The sequence below is a fragment of the Pipistrellus hanaki genome (assembly GCF_964339955.1).
Source record: "Pipistrellus hanaki genome assembly, chromosome: 10".
NCBI lineage: Eukaryota > Metazoa > Chordata > Mammalia > Chiroptera > Vespertilionidae > Pipistrellus > Pipistrellus hanaki.
In genome coordinates this window covers 17,873,196-17,898,239 of record NC_140512.1, presented here as the reverse complement: position 1 = coordinate 17,898,239, position 25,044 = coordinate 17,873,196, and the positions used below count along the sequence as shown (strand labels likewise).

At 37.3% G+C, this 25,044-nt stretch overlaps 1 protein-coding gene across 2 annotated transcripts in view; it reads right to left on the bottom strand.

Annotated features, from left to right (window-relative positions):
* Positions 1-25,044, bottom strand: part of RELN (reelin) — a gene marked incomplete at its 3' end in the record, with an annotated part of 380,746 nt that overhangs the window by 115,545 nt on the left and 240,157 nt on the right. For both annotated transcript variants that reach the window (XM_084897797.1, XM_084897796.1), the window contains exons 18-22: positions 21,505-21,738; positions 20,680-20,841; positions 13,759-13,995; positions 2,446-2,638; positions 1,880-1,992 (exon numbers count right to left, since the gene is read on the bottom strand). In XM_084897797.1, the coding sequence (XP_084753923.1) occupies positions 1,880-1,992; positions 2,446-2,638; positions 13,759-13,995; positions 20,680-20,841; positions 21,505-21,738 (939 nt within the window). The remainder of the gene's footprint in view (positions 1-1,879; positions 1,993-2,445; positions 2,639-13,758; positions 13,996-20,679; positions 20,842-21,504; positions 21,739-25,044) is intronic.

Genomic DNA, 25,044 nt, shown 5'->3' with positions numbered 1-25,044 from the left:
GGTGGTTACTAGAGAGAAAGGGGTTTGGACGAGGTAGAAAAGGTAAAGGTAAAGGTAAAGGGGTCAAATACATGGTGATGAACACACAATGAAATATACAACTGATGTATCAGAATTGTACACTTAAAACCTGTATAATTTTATTAACCAATGCCCCCCCCAGTACATTTAATTAAAAAAGAGTAATAGTTTATGATGCTTTGGGAAATGAAAAGACATCTCTAAAATACACTGTTAATATTATCTTACCATCATAATTTTGAAATTGCACCCCACATATCAATGAACAAAAATTGGTGTTTTTTTTTTTTAAATAATGAGGACAATATACTTAATGGTGAAATATTAAAAGGAATAAACATTTGTAGCTCAGTACCAAGTTTGACCAATATTTCAATTATTTAATGTGTTGTTTTTGTATCTTGATAGATATACTTGGAATAGCATTGAAATGAAATATGTCTTGATTATATTCCCAGCAGTAGACATGAAAAAGTTGGATGTTAGAGAAAGAGGTGACTTATTATGCAAAGCATGAATAGAGTATACAAAAAATGGCTCACAGTTGGATATAAAGAAATCTGTGGAAATCAAATTTCAAGCATCCCACTGACATAATGATGAATCTTTAAAAATCATCATGAAGGCATTCTTATATAATGCTGTAATTCAATCTTTAACTAAAGGTGGTATAATAATTGTAGATTATTATCTAATCAATTTGTGTGTGTGTGTAGAGCTTAACTTTAATATAAAATAATCTAAGAAGGGTTTATTTAGCAATTTCCTCTTTATAAAAGGACTCTGAGAAGGCAGATACCATCAAAAAATGTCTCTTTTATGCTTTTTCTATTACACAAATCACAGAATCTTAGTCTTAGAACTGTGAGGGACCTTTACAATCAACTAATTAAACATCTTCATTACATTCGTAAGGAATCAAGTTTGAAGAGGTTGTGAATAGTTAAAATCATGTGGTTAATTGGTCATTGGCAGAGACATACTGAGAACTCAGGCCTCCTAATTTCTAGTCCAAAGCTCTTTCTTGGGTGAGCTCATCCTTACCAGCACTTTAAATAGTAAGCATAGCATTTAACTCTTCAGCCCAAGCCTTGATTTTGAGCTCTAGACTCATAAGTCCATTTCACTTCTTGGATAGATAAACATCTCAAACTTCACATCACAAACTTCACATCACAAAAAAATTAAAAAAAAATAATGTTTTTATAATTTAAAAAAAAAATGATAGTTGGCATAAAATGTTATGTTTGCTTCAGGTGTTGCACAAAACGGCAATTCACCATTAATATTGAGTGTTGCAAAAAAATGTATACACACTTTAACAGATGATCACTCACTTAATTTTCACTCTTTTTCAGGTTTAACTGATTTGCAGTAATGGGTGAAGCCAGACTAAGATTTGAACAAAGAACATTTATTTTAAAGTGCCACGAGATGTTTTTATGGGGACACATAAAAGATAAAGTTTAACTTTCTCCCTAGTTACTTAGGATTCTGCTTCAGGGGAAATGATTTTGTACTGTTACTGAAATAATATGAATAGGGGAAAAAAAGTATGCTAAGCTTTTGAAATAAAAAGTAAGGTTTTACAACAAGAAAACAGCCTTGCAAACCCAAACTATCTTGACACAGAAGTTTTGCAATTCTTGCATCATGTCAAACACAAAGGAATGGGCTCATTGAATTCTACCATAAAAACAAAGTTGGGGTAAAAAGGGAGGTCAGAAAAAAGCTAAGACAATTTGAAAACTAAATTTTCATGCATCTTGCCATTGTGCTCAACTTTTCTTCATATTCAAGTCATATTCACAGTCAGTGAAAGGTAATGTGACAAGTCATGTCTAAAAACGCCTCTCACCAGGTTTTCTGGGGAAGAAGCACGATGACTCTTCTCCACTGTGTGAACTCACTGGCATGGTAGATACTTGCTGATGTAAATTCCTGACAACTTGGCATACTTGGAAGGCATTCCTAAAAGAGAGGAGGGCATAAGTGAAAAAGAACTGGGAGAAGCCTAACATCATAATATTAACCATTTGCATTATGGATTCAATCCCTGATTTTTCCTTTTGTGAAGCTAAAATATTTGGGCAATAATTGAAATGAGATGGCACAATGGGATTAAATGCCTTCCAAATCTCACATGTAAAAACAGAAATTGATTAGGATCCATTTTTTGACCTTTTATCATAAAACTGGCATTTGGAAAAATTATTCTATTCACTATGACAATTATGCATTTATAGCAATGTCAGATTATAAGTATGTATTCTGTATAATAAAGGCCTAATATGCTAAGTGTCCAGTCGATCAAAGTGTAATATACTAATGACTAGGAGTCCAGTGGCACTGCCCACCCTCGAGTCGCCAGTCTAGCCCTGCCTTGCTCCACGGGCCCCACAAGCTTTAGAAAAATAAGCTTACTTCTTGAACAAGGTGCCAGGTAAGGCCATGGTTGGTTGAATACTCCAGTTTCACCTGGTTGTCCATGTGTGGAGTGTATTTCTGGCCACAGCCCATGACCAGACTGAACTGAATCATATAGGATGCTCCTATCTGCATTGATTGGGTTTCCACATAGCGCATGCTTGACGCAAGTTTAGAATCTCCTGTAAAACTGAAAGACAAGAGGAAAATCAGAAAATTTAAAACAGCAATGTATCAGGGAAAAATTAAGCTCTTCAATTTATATGATATACCCAAATAGTTTCATTTTACATATTTAAACCATGCAAGTTCTAGAATGGCTTTCAGTAAATCTAATAAGTGTAATTTAAAACAATCTACATATAAACACACACACACACACACACACACACACACACACACACACATATATATAATCTTTTTATTGACTCCAGAGAGGAAGGGAGAGGGAGAGAGATAGAAACATCAATGATGAAAGGGAATCATGGACCGAGCCCACAACCTGGGCATGTGCCCTGTTGGGGAATCAAACCGTGACCGCCTGGCCCATAGGTTAATGCTCAATCACTGAGCCATGATGGTCATGTGCAATATATATATTCTACAAGTTAATACCTAGGGTTGTCAAATGTACTTGAAAATGGGTACTCAACTCACTGACATATTGCTTATGAATATAAATCCTTTGACTCCTCAAGCTCACTTCTTGGAATCTATCCTAGGAAATAATCCTAAATTCAAAGTAAATTTTATAAAATATGATGAGTATTGCTGGTTTAACTGAATATAGTAATTGGTAACTATTTCAACGTCAAAGTATAGAGAAAATGAGATGCTGAAGTAAACTGGGATGGCCAGTATTTTGAATATTTATGAACATAATTAATAAAATCAACATGCATATGATAAAGTAAGTTAAAAAAATTCACAAACTAATGCATAAAGAAAATTCACCCAAATATTTTCAGTGGCTGTGTTTAGTGATAGGACACATTTTCACTGCAATTAATATGGGTCAATGTGCAAATTTTAGCATAACTACATAATAAAAGAAATCAATATAGAATGAAAATACTATTACATTATATATGCACAAACTCATCTATATACTTTAAATTAGGCAAAAAGAAACAAACAAACAACCCCCCCCCCCCAAACATTAAATGCGTATTCCTGTGAGAAATAAATGCTGCTTTTATTTTCAAGGGTTAAATACCCTCTCGCACCCTTCAGGAGAAAGGTAATTAGAGGCAGCCAACTAGGCTTCATTTGGTTTGGTTACAAATAATTATGTTCACCATCAGCTTTTTGAAAAGTCCTCCCTGCTGAGATGGTTTAGTGTCCTCTAAATTCTACAAAGAGACAGATAGAAATGCTGTATTTGGTCTGCACCTAACTTTTGCATGGTTACAAATTAACCATGAACTTGGTTGAAGAGAGGAAGTGTTTAAACCAGAGGAGAAGTGTGTGGTCTATGAGGTATCCTGAGCTTTTAAAGGTGCCAAAACACCAAGAAAGAAACAAGATAAAAATTACATAAAAGGACAAGAGGCGAAATGAGAACAGATAAAAAGTAACACAATTTTTTCCTTAGGATGAATATCTCCACAGGCAGTTGTGGCAGATCCAGCTGCCATCCACAGCCTCTTTTCTTCTCCCCATTTACCTTCTAGGAATTGGTCTATGTCCACCAATGAGTTCTCACCAATGGGACATGAGTGAAGGATGCTAGGGGGATTTACTTATTCAGCGTTAGTCTAAGCCTTTAACTGGACAATTAAAGGTTTAAGATTAAAGATGCAGGTGGACTTGGCTGGCATGCCTATTTGCCTGTTGCTCCTATGTCTTCCTTTCTCCCCATCAGGGCAGCAGGCATCTTGTGATAAGAGAGGAACAAGCATGAAGATGGTGGTCTCTAAAATGAGATGGCAGAGGAGAGATGGAGAGGGCCTGGTCCCTGAGAGCTGAGTGAGCTGCTTACCAGCCCTGCACCACGTATCCTAAGTCTGCTTGTTACAAATGATAAATAAGCCTCTTCCCTTTTGTTTATGTCACGGTCAGTCTTTTCTCGTTTTTCTTGTACCTTGGAGCTGAATGCATGTCCAACTGCTACACCTGCCACATTTCATGGGACTGTATGATACCTGTCCTGATGTCTAAATCTGAAGCAAAGTAACACACAGAAAGTACAGATGCCTCTGCCTTAAATTCTTGACCATTCCCAGTGCAAGTTCACTTGGCTGCTTATGATTTATTTAAGATTGGCTGGAAGCCAGTGATGTTAGGTCTATGTTTTCCTCTCTGAATGCCCTGATGTTCATTCTCAGCAGGAGTTTTAGGGGAGAGAATTTCACTGAATGCCATTTTTAAATTGATAAAACTGTTCCTCTTTGCTGCTGGTCTAAGATACGTTTATAAAGGCAAAAATGAAGTTGAAGTTGTTTTATAATCAAAGAAATAGAAAAGAATAGTGCACCCTAAACAGTTTGGCTCAGTGGATAGAACATAGGCCTGCAGACTGAAAGGTCCCAGGTTCGATTCCAGTCAAGGGCATGTACCTTGGTTAGGGGCACATCCCCAGTGGGGAGTGTGCAGGAGGCAGCTGATCGATGTTTCTCTATCATCGATGTTTCTAACTCTCTATCCCCCTCCCTTCCTCTCTTTAAGAAAAAAAAGAAGTCAATAAAATATATTTTAAAAAAAAGAATAGGACATATCTGCTTTTGGGTAGAAATTCTGGAGACAGAATGCTTTGGGAATCATGAAGTTTAGTTTTATTCATGTTGATTTGCAAGATAAAAAAGATAAAGGAGCAATAAAGAAGTTCCGGCATGAATTACAAGATCCAATGAGAGAATGGGGACCTCTTTCCACTAGGACAAGTGCCTTTTCACTCCCACCTCCAAGAAGGCGAGTAGGCTCTCTATTATGACCTGGCAAAATGGGTGACACCATAACGTAACTCCAGTCTCCACAGTTCTTTCTATTCGTAGTCTACAGTAAAACTGCTTTGCCTCCCTGGCCCTTGCTTAGTCTCAAGTATTGCCGAGGCTGTTTTCCTGACCAGGTTGGAGGCCTCTGCACATGGGGAGGTCACATCTCGTTCATCTGCACGTTCCCTAAAGCACTCACAGCCGGTGTACCCACAGAAACACTCGGTGTTGGTGTAGGGCATCCTAATTTTCCAACAGCTGGATTATCTCATTTGACCTTTGAGTCAAGACCATTTGGAAGACACCAGAGATCCTGAACATTGTGTTATGGAGAAGGAAAACGGAGAGGCTGAGTTGCTGTCCCCAGGGTCACACCATTACTAAAAGCTAGAAACTAGGGCTTCTTATTCCTACTTGGATATCCTATCCCTTATGTCCTCAATGGCATGCCTGTGGAGAGCACTTGAATGTTAAATAAAATGGATAGGTGAGAGAGGTCTCTCAATTGGGATGAGGGCAGCTTTTACAAAACTGCAGTTACTTAAATGCCACAAGGAACACAGACAAGAGTTTGAGGTTATCCTCACTTAAAAAAAACAACACTCTTCATTTCCCCAGAGCCTCCTTCCCATCTCCAGCATAAAGGCTCTTTCACAGGGAAGGCAGATACACATAACCAAAGCAGTGGGGGAATGCAGAGCGCATTTCCAGAGAAACATCAGAGCAACAAAAGCTGTTTTAGGTTCAATCCCATTCAGAAGATTCATCTGCAGAACATGTGAATAAACCTAAGCCTCTCTAGTAACATTGTTTTTTTGGGTTTTGTTCTTCTAATCATTAAACATTTACTGAAGTTGACAGAAAAAAACTTGTTGATATTGTGATTAACGGTATAATTTTAACACATTTGTTATTTCTACAATATTACAGTCTCATAACAGAAACAAAAATATGATTTTAATGGATTAGATACATTTTACCTTTATTAAAAAAAAACCAATCTGACCAATGTAGAAACATTTTTATAAGTAAAAATGTGCAATTCTACTATGTAGACATGGCTGCTGCTAAAATCCTGGGTGTAAATACTTTCAAGTCTTTCTTCTGCTCACACATACATACACACTCGCTTCTCTTTATTTTAAAAATAATTATAAAATCATAATAAACCTGCCCTCTTTTCTTTTTATAACAATTTAATTGCTATCTTTCCATGTGGTGAAGCACTGTCATTTTTAATGAATAAAAACAATCTCTAATTATGGAAATCTTTGGAGGCTGTTTCCACCGTTCACTGTTGTAAATAATAAGGCTTCTATAAAATGCATATTTGTGTATTTTGCATGCTTGTCCAATTATTTCCTTAGGATAAATTTCTAGAAGAAGATTTGCTTGGCCAAAGCAAATTTTAAAAATTAACACTTATTGCCAAGTTGCTCTTTAAAGAGCTTGTACCAAGTTACATTAACCAAGAACATTAACAATGACTAAGCTGCCAATTCTTATCACTTGTCAATACTGAACATTGACAACATTTTTATTCTAGCTACTCTATGCATATAGTCTTTTACTATACATTTCTTGGATTATTAAAGAAACTAAAATGCTATACATGTTTATTGGCTAATTCTCTATATAAGAAATTTCCAGATACCAAGTTAATTTTATTATACCTCTTTTCACTCACTTCACTCAATCTATAGCTTCAAACAAATTTGGAATTTCTGCACATAATCCATTTGTCATGTATTTATCCAACACTTCATTTAAAAAGTCCTCATTTACTTTGTTGAGTTGGCATTCGAAGATATTTTGCAGTACATGTGGTGTTTGGCATTTATTTCAGGCTCTTTTTATACATTTGTCCCTGGCATCTGCTTTATTAGTATGATCATATTATTCCTCTGCTCCAAATCATCTACTGGGTTCCCATAACACTTAGAATAAAATCCAAAATCTTTATATTGTTCTATACGGTCCTAATATAATCCTGTTCCTTATCTGCCTCGGCATCTTTGTTCTTGCTGTTCTCTCTGCCTGTAAAGCTTTTCTAGCACACTTTTCCATGGTTGTCCATCTTTATTCTGGTTTTTATTCTTAGGCCTGCCAGGAGGGCTTCCTTCACCATTTTACATAAAATAGTCTCATTCTCAACTTCTGCCATGCAACACTCCATTCCCTTATCTTCACAGCACTTACCAACATCTGAAATATTATTATGCACGTGCTTACTTGTTTATTGTTGTTATTCCCCACTTGAATGTAACCTCTACAAAGAAATTTTCTATCTTCATCCCTAATGCCAGCTGATATACCTCTGGCACAAAAAATGCCTATAGTGCAATCAATAAATAATTGTGTATAAATTAGTTTACCAATGAATAAAAAAAAATTCAGGTAATAAAATCCTCATGATGAAAGAGCCTAATAAATAGGCTTTATTTTAGAAAGTCCTGTATCAACCTATTTGGGGTTATATTCAATTGTATTTTCACTTTTATAGAGGCCCAGATACTTCAAATACTCTTTCCATAGTTGTTGGAAATAAGAGTAAGTGACTTTTCAGTTTGTCACTCAATATATTTACATTATTTATCTGCTAAGCTTCCTAGAATAATCGCTTACTGTGAAATAACAGTTGAAGTGGCTCTTGGGAGCCAGCTCACCCCCACTCACTTCCTGTAGCATATAATTATTCATAGTAGCCTCATGATCCTTTGTATTATTGTGGTATTAGTTATAATGCTTCTTTCATTTCTGATTTTGTTTGTGTCTTCTTTTTTTTTCTGGGTAAGTCCAGCAAAAGTTTGTCTATTTTATCTTTTCATAAAACCAGCTGTTAGTTGAATGGATCTTTTGTATCATTTCCCCCCCGTTTTTATTTCACTTATTTCCACTCTATCTTTGTTATTTCCTTCCTTCTACCAACTTTGGGCTTAGTTTGCACTTCTTTATCTAGTCCCCTGAAGTGTAAAGCTAGGTTGTTTTGAGATCTTTCTTGTGTCTTTCTATAGGCATTTATCCCTATGAACTTCTCTCTTGGAACTGCTTTGGCTCCATCCCACATGTTCGCTGAATTTTCACTGTTATATTGTATTTCCATTTTTATTTGTCTGAAGATATTTTTTTATTTCTCTTTTGCTTTTCTTGACCCATTGTTTGTTCAGTAGCATGCGTTTAATCTCCACATGTTTGTAAATTCTCTAGTTTTCTTCTTGTAATGAGTTCTAGATTCATACTATCATGGTTGCAAAAGTTGCTTGATATGATTTCAATCCTCTTAAATTTACTAAGACTTGTTTTATGGCCTAAAATAAGATCTATCCTGGAGAATGTGCCATGTGCACTTGAGAAGAATATGTTCTGCTTTTGAATGGAATGCTCTGTAACACCTGTTAAGTTCATCTGGTTGAACGTGTTGCTTAAGTACAATATGACCTTACTGATATCCTACTGGGATGATCTACCCATTATTGGGAGTGAGTTATTAATATTGTACTGCTGTCTATTTCTCTTTTCAGGTCCGTTTTATATATTTAGTGCTCCTATGATGGGTGCATAGATATTAATAAATGTTATATCCTCTTGTTGAATTGATACCTTTATCATTATGTAATGATCTTTGTATCTCCTTACAGTTTTTGGCTGAAATACTATTTTGTCTGATATAAGTATAGCTACCCCTGCTTTCTTTTGGCTTGCATTTGAGTGGACTATCCTTTTCCATACCTTTACTTTCAGCCTGAGTGTGTTCGTAAAGCTGAAGTGAGTCTATCATAGGCAGCATATAGTTGGGTCTTGTTTTTTTTTTTCATTTTATTTTACTCCATTCAGCCAATCCATGTCTTTTAATTGAAAATTCAGTCCATTTACATTTAAAGTAATTTTTGATAGGTATGGACTAACTATTGCCATTTTGTTAATAGTTTTCTGACTGTTTTATAATTCTTTTTTTCTTTTCTTCCCCGCTTGCTCATTTCCTTTGTGATTTGATGATTTTCTGTAGTAGTGTGCTTAGATTCCTTTCTCTTTATAATTTTCCATCTACTATAGGTTTTTGCTTTGTGCTTACGAGGAGGCTTATAATTATAGTACTCTATTTTAAGCTGATAAGAACTTAAGATTGAATGCATATTAAAGCTCTATATTTTTACCTCTCCCACATTTTATGATTTTGATGTCACAATTTACATTTTTATCCTGTATATCTATTAACAAATTATTTTAGTTACAGTTGTTTTTAGTGCTTTTGTCTTTTTATCCTTCATACTATGTTTTTAAGTGATTTACCCACTACCATTACAATATTAAAATATTCTGAATTTAACTAAAATTTACCTTAACTATGAGATTTACACTTTCATATGTTTTCCTGTTACTAACTAGTGCCCTATTTTTCAACTTGAAAACTTCCTTTAACATTTCTTGTGAAATCCATCTATTGGTGTTAAAATCCTTTAGCTTTAGCTTATCTGGAAAACTCTTTATCTCTTGTATTTCCATTTTTATTTGTCTGAAGATATTTTTTATTTCTCTTTTGCACCAACACCAAATACTAATATGCTAAAACAACCATCTGTCTCCGTTGTACACATCTTGAAATAAAAATCTTACATAATACAACTACAATGTCCTTTTTACCTCTGTACCTAGCTAGTCTACTAGATAGGACAGAGGAATGTAAATGTCCCTTGGTATTATCACTAATAGTACAATATTAGATGATCCTATATAATAAAGAGGTAATATGCAAATTGACCATCACACCCTCACAAGATGGTTGTCTATGACCAGGCTGGCAGGGAGGTTGTGAGGGATGACCAAACGACTGAACAGCAGGCTGCATGGGGCAACCAGGCCAGTGAGGGGGGCATGAAGGGCAACCAGGCTGTCAGGGGGGGAAGTTGGGTGTGACCAGGCTGGCATGGGGGGGTAGTAAGAGGTGACCAGGCTGGCAGCAGAGGGAAGTTAGGAGCAACCAGCCTGGCATGGGGAGGGGTGCAGTTGGGGATGACCAGGCTGATTGGGGGGCAGTTGGGAGCAGCCAGGCTGGCAAGGAGGGGCCACTTAGGTGAGATCAGGTTGGTACGCAGAGGCAGTGAGGGGTGATCAGACCAGCAAGGGGGGACAGTTAGAGGCAACCAGGAAGGCAAGCAGGTGAGTGATTAGGATCCAGTGGTCCAGGATTGTGAGAGGGATGTTCTGTGGGATTGGACCTAAACTGGCAGTTGGACATCCCCTGAGGGGTCCCAGATTGGAGAGGGTGTAGGCTGGGCTGAAAAGACCCCCCACTCCATGCATGAATTTCATGCACCAAGCCTCTAGTCCTTAATAAATCTCAATTAAAAGTATTCCCTTAGTGATCTTAGAATATATGTAAGAGATTTTAAAGACTATTTTTAGAATATAAAGTAGAGGTCCTGATTTCAGATATTGTGTATGGAACAAAAGTACTGCAAATAATTAAAAACCATTTCTCCACAGAAAAACATGCTGCAAGATGATACATTGTGAAGTGATTTATAACATATTGACTGTGGTGCTTCTAATGAAAAAGTAATTGTAGAAGGTTTCCCCTGGAGAATATTCTCAGTAACAACAATCCATGCTCATGGAGAATCATGAGTTAGAAAATGAGAACCAAATGAACTCACAGCTGGGAAAAGCCAACAATAATTAATTTAGCACCAGCTATCTGTAGGAGACATGTATACATTTCAAAATTTCTCTTGAGAGAAACAAGGTTATTGAAGGGCACAGACCACTAATTTATTAACATGTTCAAAGAATTTTTTTCTTAACAAGATAACATACTCCAAAGGTTTTGCATTAAAAAATCATTTGTTTTAGGGCTAGGAAGTTATGATAAATAGTTGGTCAAGACCATCATTTGAATTTTAATATTGTAGCAAAGTGAGTTCACATTGAACTTGGACAGTATATTCCTCAACAGTAGTAGAGAGCAAACAGTGTCATTAAAAGGGGCTTTATGCTGATTCACTGGCTAAGAAAATGGGAACAGTTTGAGGTCTTCCGTGTTGTCCCATTTTAATAAGCAGCAAGCATTTTTCATGTCCTTATTAAAGTGGCTAATGTCTTTCTCTAGTCTCATTATCACTGCCAGAGCATACTCTCTGTTGTTTCTTAACTAGGACAATTCCTTTTCATTTCAGAGAAGATCAGGAAGTCAAATCTGATTGTTCACATGTGGTTGTTAATAAAACTCCTATTGTGCTGCTCAAGGTTCCCATGGGGACTGTACATCTATTTATTTTTTTCTTATGGTTTCCTATAATTATTGTGATTGTACTTCCACAAAGTAAATGTATCTCCACCAATTAAAGCAGTGGTGGGTTAAGAATATTTATCAGACTTGTGTGAAAGGATATTGTTCGTAGGGTTTGATCAAAGCATAGAAATTAAACTGCTGTTATCATGCATTCAACCCAAGTGTTAAATTAAAATGCTCAGCAACTTTGGAGTTTATTTAAGCTGATGTTAACTATTTCTGAAAATAAACATGATATAGGACTTGCATTCCTGATATGACTCTTTGTTGTATTAAAAGTGGTGAAAACACGACTACATTAATCTTGGGGGATATAGTTTTATGGTATATGACCAACTTGATTACTGTTAATTCAGATCAATTTAAAATTTCAAAATCCTAAAATTCCAAAAACCTCACTTTAATTTATATCTTTGTATGTCATTTGCTTCACCTCTTTATTTATTTTTTTTGAAAGCTCTAGGATTTAAAAAAAAAAAAGAATATACATGAAAACAAGCAGCTGAGGCTATCAACTAGAGAAAACACGGTCGCTTTTCCTATTTTGTTGCATAGAAATTTCATTGTATCTAGTTTGACAGTGCTTGCAGCAGAAGAGATCAGCAGTACTTCCATTCCATTAGCTTCATTCTGATGCTAGACTTTTAGCCTGCTGTGTGCGAGATGGGACTGTCCCTACACAATCCCCATCAAAGGTAATTTTCTGTGCAATGGTGTGTGAAATTTACCTCTAATTATGATAAGGTCACTGATGGGTTACTTATGATATGCTCTCTGGAGACAACTGTGGTGAATAGCTTTCGGCAAGCTTCATCTGGAGAAATTAAATTGGTTTGACCATGACTCAATGGAAAGTAAAAGTCTCTTAGAAAATTCTTCCTCAATCATGTTGAAAGTTCTAAAGAAACCCAGAAAGAGAGAGAGAGAAGGGGGGGGGAGGGGAGAGGGAGGGAAGGAGGAATGGAGGGAGGGAGGGAGGGAGAGAGAGAGAAGTGGGAAGGGGAGGGGGAAGGAGGAAGGGACAGAATGCATAGTGGTGAAGGCTATGGTTTTGGAATTAAGCAGACTTGAGTTTTAATCCAGGATTTCTGGGTGCAGAAGGCCCAATGTGACCTGGGTGCAGAAGGCCCAATGTGACCTGGCCTATGGCTTTTATTCTTCACATTTGCTACCTGGTCTCTATCACCATTGGCTTCCTTCCTGATCCTCGATCATGCCATGGCCACTCTTGTTCTGGAGACTTTAACCACAAAGTTTCCCTTTGTAATTAGGCTGCTCTTCCTTCAGATGTTCATGTGTGTGCAGCTTCCTTGTTCTTCCACTTTCTAATCCGTGGAATGTATCATATCCACTATTTGAAGTATATGAACGTAGCCTCCTCCTTCCTCTCTATTTAAAGCAGCCAACCCCTGTCTAATTAATCACTGTTGTGTCATCCTATTATTATTCTTGAAGTTCTAATCATAACCTTAAATTATTTATTTACTGCTTAGTATATAATTAAGTTTAGTTAATGTATAATTAAGTTTGCATATAACCATGGAGAGATTTCTAAGAATGAAAGGTATCTTGACTAAGACACACCACAATCTTGAAACCCCACTGATATTAACCAGACGAGTTAATATGGCTGGTAAAATGAATTAAAAAGGAGATCCACATGAACAAATTAAGATGGAAAATCTTCTTGGACTTGATGAAAGCATGAAAATAGAACTAATTATTGTTTTATTAAAATAGCATTAGATGATTTCACATTTCACTATGATTATGGAGGGTCTCCACAAAGGGAGAATGTTATTCACTCTAGTTATTCACACTTATTGAGGAAAGTTTTTATATTTAATGGGGGTAAATGAAAATGAGATGAATAAATATGGTGAAATTTTTAATTTATTTAAAACTATCAGTTTTTTGGGGTCCTCCTTCCAAAGATAGCTTACTTGAAGACATAACAACAACTTTCAAATGGTTCATGTTCAGTAAATATTTGTCAACAAATGACTAAGTGCTAGCTGCACTGGAAGATCCTCTTTATGTTCTAATCCTCAATGCAAACTGTAACAAGAACAAAGGTGAAGTCCTTACCACAGGGTCCAGTCATGGCCACAGTACGGCTGGACATTTCCCAGGTAGAATCCCAGAGACTGAGTGACCTCCACAAGATTGGTAAAGTCAAGACTAATGCTGTTGAAAAGAACAGACGTCATGATAATCTCATCAATAGCCCATACATCTTCTCCTTGGGAAGAATGATAGGGTTGCCACCATCTGAACTGAATTCCAAACTGTCTTGCATCATCTGGTAATTCTACGGAGATTATTCTAAAGGAGAAAAAGTAAAAAAACAATTATGTTACTTTGACATCTTAAAATATAAATATTTGTAGCAGGATTCTTTTTTCTGTTGTATAGTATTTTTAAACAGTTTTCTTCCGCTACTACAAATATTTTTCTGAAATTTCCAACTTTCCTACCTGACTCCAACAAAATCTTCTAAACACTTAAAACAAACAAACAAACAAATAAAAACCCCACCTAAACACTTTAAAAAACCTAAAAAAAAAATGTGACTTTTGTTTCACTCATCTGATCTCAGAAAAGCTAAATCAGTAAAACACAATTCTCAAAGTGGTAGGATTCATCTCAGTCTACTAAAGGATTTATGGCAGCTTGTTACACACAGTAGAGTTTGGGGCTGGCTGAACCATGGCACTTCCTTATTCCCATGAATGTAGCATAGTGTGTAAGGTCACTTGCTGTGTCATGGTGGCTATGACAACAAACCTTTACCTGACAAATGGAGAGAAAAATTAAGAATAATATCTAATTTCTAGGAGCAATTATTGTACACAGCAGCAGGAACCATACATTAATTGTCACTGCAATGACATCTGCTTGAAAGCTCCATAAATCACAGTTCCATGCTGCTCACACGCATACACAAGGTGAGATGTGAAGCAAATGGCAAATGGAACATTTGTCTCCCATCAACGTGCAATTAAACACCAGGAGAGGTGTCTGCAGTAAATGCACAGGGAAGGGGCTGAGTCTTTCTTCAGTGAGCAAAGAAAAACTCTCAAGACAGTGACTAGTTGGATAACTTAGAAATAAATTATTAAAAATTTTTTAATGTCTGTGTGATTTACTAAGAAATTAGATTGGTTTTAATATTTGCATTATGTTATCTTTAGTTATTGCATAAAGAAACTTTAAATCACATATTGGAAATGTAATGTTTTAAACACTAAAAGTTATTAAACGTATCTATAGTCTCTTTAAATAACTTGTACATGGAAATATGGGTAGAATAACATGACTATCATCATTGATTATATAAACTACTAGTTAGAAACTGGTAGGACTTTTTGCAATGTTAGAAAACATACTTTCTAAATAATGAAACATCAATATTCAAATACAGGAATATAAATTAAAAAACAGTTCTCAGGCTTACACACATAGCTATAATATTTTTATGGTTTTTAAATAATTTACACAGTCTGCTGAGTAATTTTCACCTTAATTTTTCTAAATATTCATTTGCTTATTAAATAAGTATATTATTAATATTAATATATCAAAAACATAAAAAATAAACCAAAACTATATTTAGACTGGCTCAACAGTGAAAATATGAATTGAATAATTTAATTTGATTAGCAATTATTAAAAATTACAATTTTCCGCCGGGACCGGTTTGGCTCAATGGATAGAGCGTCAGCTTGGGGACTGAAGGGCCCCGAGTTCGATTCCGGTCAAGGGCATGTACCTTGGTTGCGGGCATATCCCCAGTAGGGGGTGTGCAAGAGACAGCTGATCGATGACTCTCTCTCATCGATGTTTCTAGCTTTCTATCTCTCTCCCTTCCACTCTACAAAAATCAATAAAATATATTTTTTTTAAAAAATTACAATTTTCCTTTGTACTAAAGGAAATTAAAATATTTTTAATTTTAATTTTAAAAACAATTGCTATTTTTTTCTGATGAAAATAAATATAATTTAAAAAAATAACAACTGAAAAGTAGAATTTCTCAGGAAACCTTATAGGAAAATAAAATGCATGTTTATGTACAAGAGGCCTGATGCACGGATTCATGCACGGGTGTGGTTCCCCGGCCTGGCTGGTGATTGGGGCCAATTGGGGCCATCTCTCCCAATCCCAATAATGGCCACGGGAGGTTGGCTGGCCAGAAGGAGAGGCCGTGAGAGGTTGGGCGGCTACAGAATTTTGGCTGTGGGAGTGCAGTGACCACCAAGGAGCAACTCCTGTGTTGAGTGTCTGCCCCCTGGTGCACAGTGCGCATTATAGCAAATAGTCAATGGTCATTCTGGTGGTTCGGTCATAATGGTTGCTTAGGCTTTTACACACACACACACACACACACACACACACACACACACACACACACTAGTGGTCCCGTAGATGAAATTTGTGCATGGGGGGAGGGGATCCTTCTTGCAATCCAGGACCGCTGGCTCCTAACTGCTGACCTGCCTACCTGCCTGATCACCCCTAACCACTCTGACTGCCGGCCTGATCATCCCCAACTGCTTACCCTCTCCCCGCCCCCCAATCTGGCCTACTTGCCCCCAACTTCCCTCCTGCCAGTCTGTGCGCCCCCAACTTCCCCTTGCCAGCCTGCTCTTCCCCAACTGCCCCCCCTGCTGACCTGTGCCCCCCCCGCCAGCCTGATCTCCCCAAATTGTACCCCTATCTGACTTGCTTGCCCCAACTGCCCCCTCCTCACTGGCCTGCTCACCCCCAACTGCCCCCCTGCCAGCCTGCTTGTCCCAACTGGCCCCCCCCCCCCTGCTGACCTGCTTGCCTCCAAAAGTGCCCCCTTACAGGCCTAATTGCCCCCAACTGCCCCCCCCCCCCCGCCATCCTGCTTGCCTCCAACTGCACCCCCCTACCAGCCTGATCACCCCTAACCACCTCTGCCTCAATCCTACCACCATGGCTTTGTCCGGAAGGATGTCCATAAAGTCTCCTGGTCTAATTAGCATATTGCTATTTAATTAGTATATATAGTAGATATGATAATGTAATTGAAATGACCAATATTTTCTCTGGCAGAGATATTAAGCCTGTGGTCTATATCCAGACTCTTGGGGAGGTACTAAACTTCTATGTACCTCAGCATCTTCAGCTATGAAGCTGGGATAACATCCTTATGGCAGAGTCAGTGTTTCACTATTGTGTCCTAGCACTTAGAACAGTACTTGGCATAAGGATTTAAATTCTTACTGTGAGAATGAACTATATTATCAGCATACCCTAACAGAGATTTGAATACAGAGGCAGCTTTTAAGTAACAATGCCAGGATCTAGGCTTGGGCAGCCTGGCTCTAGAGCCTGTGCTCTCAACCTTTCCTTCATGTGTTGGGGTAGGATGGCAGATTGCTTTCACCACTCTGTGCATATTACAGGGGCTGGTTAGAATAGCTATGGAACCATTTGATTGGAAAATTCCTAAAACAGAGTCTAGGACTTAGGTTAACTTAACCTAACCAGGACTTAGGTTAACTTTCTGTATCAATCTTCCTTTTTAAAGTAGATACTAAGTTTATATCCTATATAATAAAGAGGTAATATGCCAATTGACCATCACTCCAACACAGAGGATAGCCATCCCTATGTGGACACAAGATGGCCACCACAAGATGGCTGGAAGGGGAAGGAAGTTGTGGCCATCTTGTGTCCACATGGGGACGGCCAGCAGGGGAAGGCAGTTGGGAGGGACCAGACCTGCAAGGGAGGGCAGTTGGGGGAATCAGGCCTGCAGGGGAGAGAAGTTGGGGGTGACCAGGCCAGCAGGAGAGGGAAGTTAGGGGTGACCAGGTCTGCAGGGGAGGGAAGTTAGGGGTGATGAGGCCTGTAGGGGAGGGCAGTGGGGGCAATCAGGCCAGTAGGGGAGGGCAGTTGGGAGTGACCAGGCCTGCAGGGGAGGGCAGTTGCGGGGGGACCAGACCTGTAGGGAAGAGCAGTTGGGGGAACTAGGCCTGCAAGGGAGGGCAGTTGGGGGTGACCAGTCCAGCAGGGAGGCAGTTAGGGTTGACCAGGCCTGCAGGGGAGGGCAGGTAGGGGCAATCATACCAGCAGGAGAGCAGTTAGGTATCGATCAGGCTGGCAGGGGAGTGAGTAGGAGGTGATCAGGCTGGCAGGCAGGGCAGTTAGAGGCAATTAGGCAGGTTGGGAGTTAGCAGTCTTGGATTGTGAGAGGGATGTCTGACTGCCCATTTATGCCTGATCTCACCAGGCAGTCGGATGTCCCTCAAGGGGTCCCAGATTGGAGAGGGTGCAGGCTGCGCTGAGGGACACTCCCCCCCCCCCCACATGAATTTCATTCACCGGGCCTCTAGTATTTCTTACAATCAAATACAATAGTCAAAATAAAATAACACTAGGCTTCATAATAATTTTAGAATATAAGAACAAGCCCCAAAATTAAGAAAAATGCAGAATAAATAAGAAAAGAAGTATATAGAATAACTTTAGTCTCATCAGTGGTACAAAGCTTAATATTAATAAAAATACCAATTATTTCACAAGACATCATAATCAGTTTGAATTAAAAGATTAACTAAAATATATTCACAGACTTTCAATTTTATAAATAACAAGCACATAGAGTTCTTTTATTTACTGAATGAATCATAGGAAAGCAAACTATTAGGAATTGGCTAGGAGTAGTAATCGTTAGCCAATTAACATATCTAATTTATGGATCATACTTCATTTTCAAACAGCCATGACAGAATGGAACAATATGGAATTCAGAGCAATTACAGGCAGCACATTATGCTGAAGAAAATACAGCAATGGCTAATGGCATCAAGATATATTTAACTTTCCTGTGAAGAATTTACGTGGCTTGTATTCCTTATCACATAAGATATAATTTAGCATTTAGAATATATCAAATTCCACTTCTGTCAATCACCTTTTATTAATATTTGTAAGAGAGAGGGGGATGGAAAAAGAGTCTCAGACAGGGGGATATATATATTGATATATAGAAAATGAAAGTATCCTCCCCTCTTTTTTGAAAGAAAATCTCCACTCTGATCTTAATCTTTCAAGCAATGCACATACCGAATGCTGAAGAGCCACCTTGGTCCTGCTTAGAAGAAAAATGCTGCTGTCAAATGGCAGGCAAGATTAAATGCACCTTTGCAATAGCACATTAAATGTATAATTATTTTTCGTATCAACAAAGATTAATTTAATTTCATGATATAGATTGATTACTGAATTTTGGAGCTGTCCATCCTTGTTAGAAAAAATTGTGCTTTAGGCCACGTTAACTTAGGGTGGTGACCTTTTCTTCATGTTTTCATCATTATTATCATTACCTTGATTTTAAATTTTCTTTTAATGTTCACTGAGGAGAGCCTACGAAACGTTTCTTTAGTATTCATATGTGTCTACTGAATGGGAAAGTTGAGTTTAGCCTTATATTTACCTTTAAAGGAAAATATCCGATATATCTGGTATGTTCTTAAAATTTTATATAGTGTTTATAATTCATAATAGTTGTTAACTATAACCTCTGTTACATGCTACTTTATTTTCCATGAAAATAAAAATTCTCATCAATTAGTAAATCCTTAATTCTGGAAACAGCCATATGAAAAATGGTTTGCCCAACCAGCATGGCTCAGTGATTGAGTGTCGACCTATGAACCTGGAGTTACTGCTTGATTCCTGGTCAGGACACCTGCAGGTTGTGGGCTTGATCCCTCAATGGGGGGAATGCAGGAAGCAGCTGATCAATGATTCTCTTTATTGATGTTTCTCTCTTCCTCTCCTTTCCTCTCTAAAATCAATAAAAAATATATTTTTTAAAATGCTCAAGTATGTCAAATCTGTCATCAGTGCTCCCGCCAGTTGCCATGGTGCCCACACAAACCTCAGTGTCCACAGCCTCAGTCTTTTTCACATCTCCCCATGATCCGCATGGACTTCTAGGATTGAGTTCTTTATATCTGACTGGGAATGTAAGCCACAGTGTAAACCTCTTGCAACTGTATTTTCACTTTCTTATTCTACATTTTTTCCTGATATTTTAAAGGAATCTCACTGAGTAGATTAATAAATGTTCTGAAAGGGATGGAGATGATTTGGTCATCTCTAAAATTGTACCACTTATAGTAATTACTACTCAGCTTTAAGTGAAACTTTAGCCTCACAACTCTGACTATAGATTGTGAAGTATAATACATAAGCTAAAGAAAAATAGAAGGAGCGTGAAGAAGGGACTTAAGTGATATCCTCACACTCTACCTTGCCGGGACTCTATACATGCTAGAAAAATTTATTTATATTCATTTCTTAATTATAGTACAAATTTATTGTTCATATTTTATGAGTTATTATTTCCTATGATTTATTATAAGATACTGTAATGCTGTACTGCTATCAAATATTCATCAATAGGATTTATAATTCAGTATTATATTAAAATCATATTTAATACTTTGCACTATCATTAAATGAGAAAAATAGTATTAAGTATTTTTCTCTTTCCTAGGCATCAAATTATTTCTCTTATATGCACATTTCCAAATATGAGAATAAATTTCTCCAAATTTATTGGGTTAGAAGAATGTGGCTTGCTAATTTTTCATTTTAAGATTCATCAATCTTTGTCCTCACCATCTTTTTAAAAAAATATTTTTTATTGATTTTTTATAGAGAGGAAGGGAGAGGGATAGAGAGCTAGAAACATCAATGAGAGAGAAACATTGACCAGTTGCCTCCCGTACACCCCCAACTGGGGATGTGCCCACAACCAAGGTACATGCCCTTGACCGGAATCGAACCTGTGACCTTTCAGTCTGCACGCAGGCCGACGCTCTATTCACTGAGCCAAACCGGTTTCGGCTGTCCTCACCATCTAGCAGTGAAAAAATATCTGGAATCTTACACCATTTGAATGAAGATTTCCTCAGGAAAGAGCTATTACTCTAACCATTTTCCCCCAAATGATTTGCAACATACCTGGGCTCATGATAGTTGAGATATGAGTAGTGCTCCAAGAGTTTCCAAGTTATCCCATTATCATAAGAATAATGCAATAAAACTCCTTCTCCGGGCTGGTCAGGGGCTTTGCATGTGCTCAGAACAGACTTGCTCCCCAGCCTCAATGTGAACTGAAGAAACCTAGACATGAATTGTCTATAATTAGTGTGTGTACAAACATTTTTAATCATAATGCTCATCTTGGTTTTTAAAGAATTTCAAACAAATTTAAATGAACTACCCCAAAGGTGTAGGTTTCCACTCATCCCTCTTTTATAAAATGTAATTTCACTGTGAGATGTATGAATATGTGTAGAAGATAAGGTCAACGCACCTGCTTTATATACAGATACATACGTACAAATATAACTGTATATTTATACATATCTGTATCCTATGACTTGTGTATGTACACTTAAAATGCCAATCATTCCTTTACTGCATTATTTATTAAGCACTGGGGGAAGGGACAATGTAAATCTAATCAGCCTCTGCAAGCTGTCAAATAAATAAAACTACATAAATAATTAACTAGTCCTTGGCTTGAGAACACAGTTTTGATGCCAACATTTCATATTTTTAAAACTCTAGTCAGCCATTAGTATCTTAAAGACATCGGTGAGCTTTTTAGTTTATTTAAAACTAGGGCAAATTAAACCTATATGAACTCCCTCTCATCCTGGTTTTAAATGAGAATATGTATATATCAGCAAAAATAAATACATAAATAATAGAAAATTAATAGGTCTAAATTCAAACATTATTATCTGGTTTCAGCATGTATCCCACCCTGCCTTCACTCACCTGGATTGTGAGCTGTCAAGGAAAGATGTAATGAGCTGACGCCTCCCATCTTTGTTGAAAACCAGGGCCTTACCACTGGCCAGGACACCACAGCCAAAGCTGACTTCAGCACCACGGATAGAGTAAAAGTTATGGTATGAGGAGAGCCGGGAACTGCCAAAGCTTTCAGAAATAAACATTGGGAATGTCTGGGATGCCATCTCGCAAGCTGGGCCAGAAAATCCAGGGTCACACCTGAAAGAGAGCCCATGAAGTGAAATCTTAAACTGTTGGTCCTTTCAGAGTTTCCTGAATCTGCCCTGGGGAGGAGGAAGTCCAGAGGCCAGAATTTGATTGAGTGCTAGGCAAGGCTCATTAATCTTTGGAGAATTCGGAATCAGAAGACATGGTAAGGGCAGACTATGAATATTACAGAAGAACACACACTTTGCATAGCTCTGCTGTAAAAAGCTTGTAATTTAAAACAATAACTCAGCACTTACCTTCAACCAATGCCAGCAATTTATCTTCAAATAGATCTATGTTTTTGCACATCTACAATTTAAAGTCTTTGTCAAAGGTATATACTTTTATCTGTAATTATGTTCACTTGTAAAAGAAACAACATAAACAAAATGCTTCTATAAGATATCTATAATAGGATAAATTTCCTTTAAGTACAAGTGTAAACATACGTGTTATATTTGTGACCGGAATTATTTGAAAAAGACTGGAAATAAATGTATCCTTAACTATTTCAAACTGAGATTGGCATTTTAAAGGAAATCTTTACATCCTTGACCTAGATATATGTCCTTTGTAAAACTGTGTTGCCTCTCAGTGGATTCCAAAATTAGTAGTGCTTCAAGGAAAAGAGAAAAACAACAACAACAACAACAACAACAACAACAACCTGCCTGCTGCCATGTAAGAATACACTGCTTATGTTAGCTGACTAGAATATGTATAAAACTCCTTGAGCTTTTTATTAGTGGGGGGAAAAAAATCATCCCAGAAGACTCAACAATTGAATTCAGAACCTCCTTCTATTTAAAGAAATTTACTTATCAGGAATTAGTTTCAAATCCTCTATTTTTATTTATTATTCCTTTCTTACTATATTGACTATGTAGCCAGCTCATTACAAAATTAAATTGGTGTCTTTTGGGGTGGCATGGCGGTTCTCATGAAAGCATTCAAAACTTCCTAGAGTCTGAAACAAGACTTTTATAAAGCAAGCATACCAGTGAAATGATATTATGGTATAACTCAGAAGGCTATTTGCTTGTTACCACTGGCTCTGAAACTGGGATCCATGTCAGAGAGGCCCAAGGAATGTATGAACATGCTGAAATCAAACGCTAACTTTTATGTGCATTTGATATTCAGAGGGAGAAAGTTTATCGCAACCATCATATTATCAAAGAACCTGGGCCCTAAAATGCCAAGAACTACCATAAATTGAAGTCTAAGGGTTGTCTTGGCATGAGAGATGGGAGTGGGAAGGAAAAACAATATTTTGCAGAGCATGTAAATGAGCCTCACACAGTTTGCTTCTTACACATGTTACCTAATTGACTTAGTCAGACTCTGGACAGCCAAGTAGCTTCTAAGAAGGACTTACAACTTACCTAAAAAGGACACATTTTAACACTGGAAACTGAATATGGCCACAAAATGGAATCAGTGTCCCCAACAAGACTGTTGCCAGAGTGTATTTCAGGACAAATGTACTTTTGTGTATCTTAAATGTGTCTTCTTAGGACCAGTGACTGGGAGAAATTGGTGAGCATTTAGAGATGACTTACAGTGGAGTCAGTTCCAATATTCCAGTTTTGAAAGTATACTTTTAGTCAAAAGTTACACAATTGGGATAGAATGCCAATTAGGATTCCACTCAGATATTTAAACACCTCCGTAGCCTTTGTTTTGCAGCAAAACAGTATGGTAGCACGCACAGGTTCCAGGAGTGACCTGAGGCTCTCCTGACTCTAAAGATGCCCCTACTATCTACCCACCCTCAAATGCAACATTCCCTGGTAAGATACACGGCTGTCATGTGTGTAGAAAGGTTTCTAAGCTCTCTGCCCTTCTCATTAGCATCTTTCACATCTCTCACAGGGGTGGGCTTATCAGGATAGTGAGTTGTCAGTTTAGATACACAGGCAAGAAAGTGTTAGGGAACAAGAGAGATGGAATCCTGGTAGTAAATAATGGTAGTGATGAGAGGAGCAATCTGGGGAGACTCAAAGCTGCAGAGACCCCAAATTCAAGGATATGTTTAAAGGAAATTAGTGGTAGTGAATATAAATTCACTTAAAATATATTTTTATTGATTTCAGAGAGGAAGGGAGAGGGAGAGAGAGATAGAAACATCAATGATGAGCAAGAATCATTGATTGACTGCCTTCTGCATGCCCCACACTGCATGTGGCCTTAAGAATCGAACCATGACCTCGACACTCAACCACTGAGCTATGCTGGCTGGATGAATATGAATTTCTTTTCCCTGAAATTTTGCTCAAACTTGACAAGGCATATATTGCTGGAAAAGGATGTAGTGGTCAAACCTAGAGATCAGCCACAAATGCACAAAGCCAATGAATATTACATAAAACATTGTCAGAAATGAAAACCCCCCACCCAAGGTTCCAACTCATGAAAATATTCTGTAAAACTTCAGGAGGTGAAGGCTATGATTATTCGATATAATGTAAAGTGTCAAAAGAGAATGATACCCAAAGACATAAAATAGCCATTCAGATTTCTGTTTGCATCCATCATAGGTAACAAAGATGGTTGCTGTAATAAAACTATTGAATGCTAACAAGGATATTGTACACAATAAATGAAGTATGACACATAACTATTGTAGTTATAGATAGGTTTTTTAAAAATAGCACTTTCTATTTTCAGTAATAAAAGCAGCTGCCCTTTTAGGCAATTTGTTTTCAAAATTTCTCAGCACAATGTCAGGAATTACTAAAGTGTCTGGCCTCCTTGTGTTAATTTTATTTAAAATTCCTTAAACCAGAGGATGGCCTGGTTATGGAAAATGAATAAAGGTAAAAACTTGAAAAAAATACCAGTCAGTGACTCATAGATCTAATGAGTTAGTGTTTCTGAGTGGGAGTTGGTGGTTATATAAAAAAGCAAAGAGATGCAAATTATGTTTTGAAATATGAATAGAAATTTTGAAATTCTTTCCCTACTTTATAAAACATTTCCATTGTGCAGAGTGAGTTCTCTGTTAATTAAATTCATTGAAATATAATTAAAAAGTTAACCTGATACTATACTCTAATATCAGTTCTGGCAAGTATTTTACCTCAGACATATAATTCACAAAAAATAGGTCCAAAGGTCTTTTATGAGTGTGCTAGTAATGAAGTAATTGGCTAATTAATTAATTACTCTTTGGAGGACAAGAAAAACACACACACTAGAATTGTCTGTGGTTTCAGGGATTTATAGGATATCTTACAACTAAATATTAACATGGGAATATCCAGTAGTACCTGGATATCACATTTTTATGTATAATTTCACACTAATATTCAA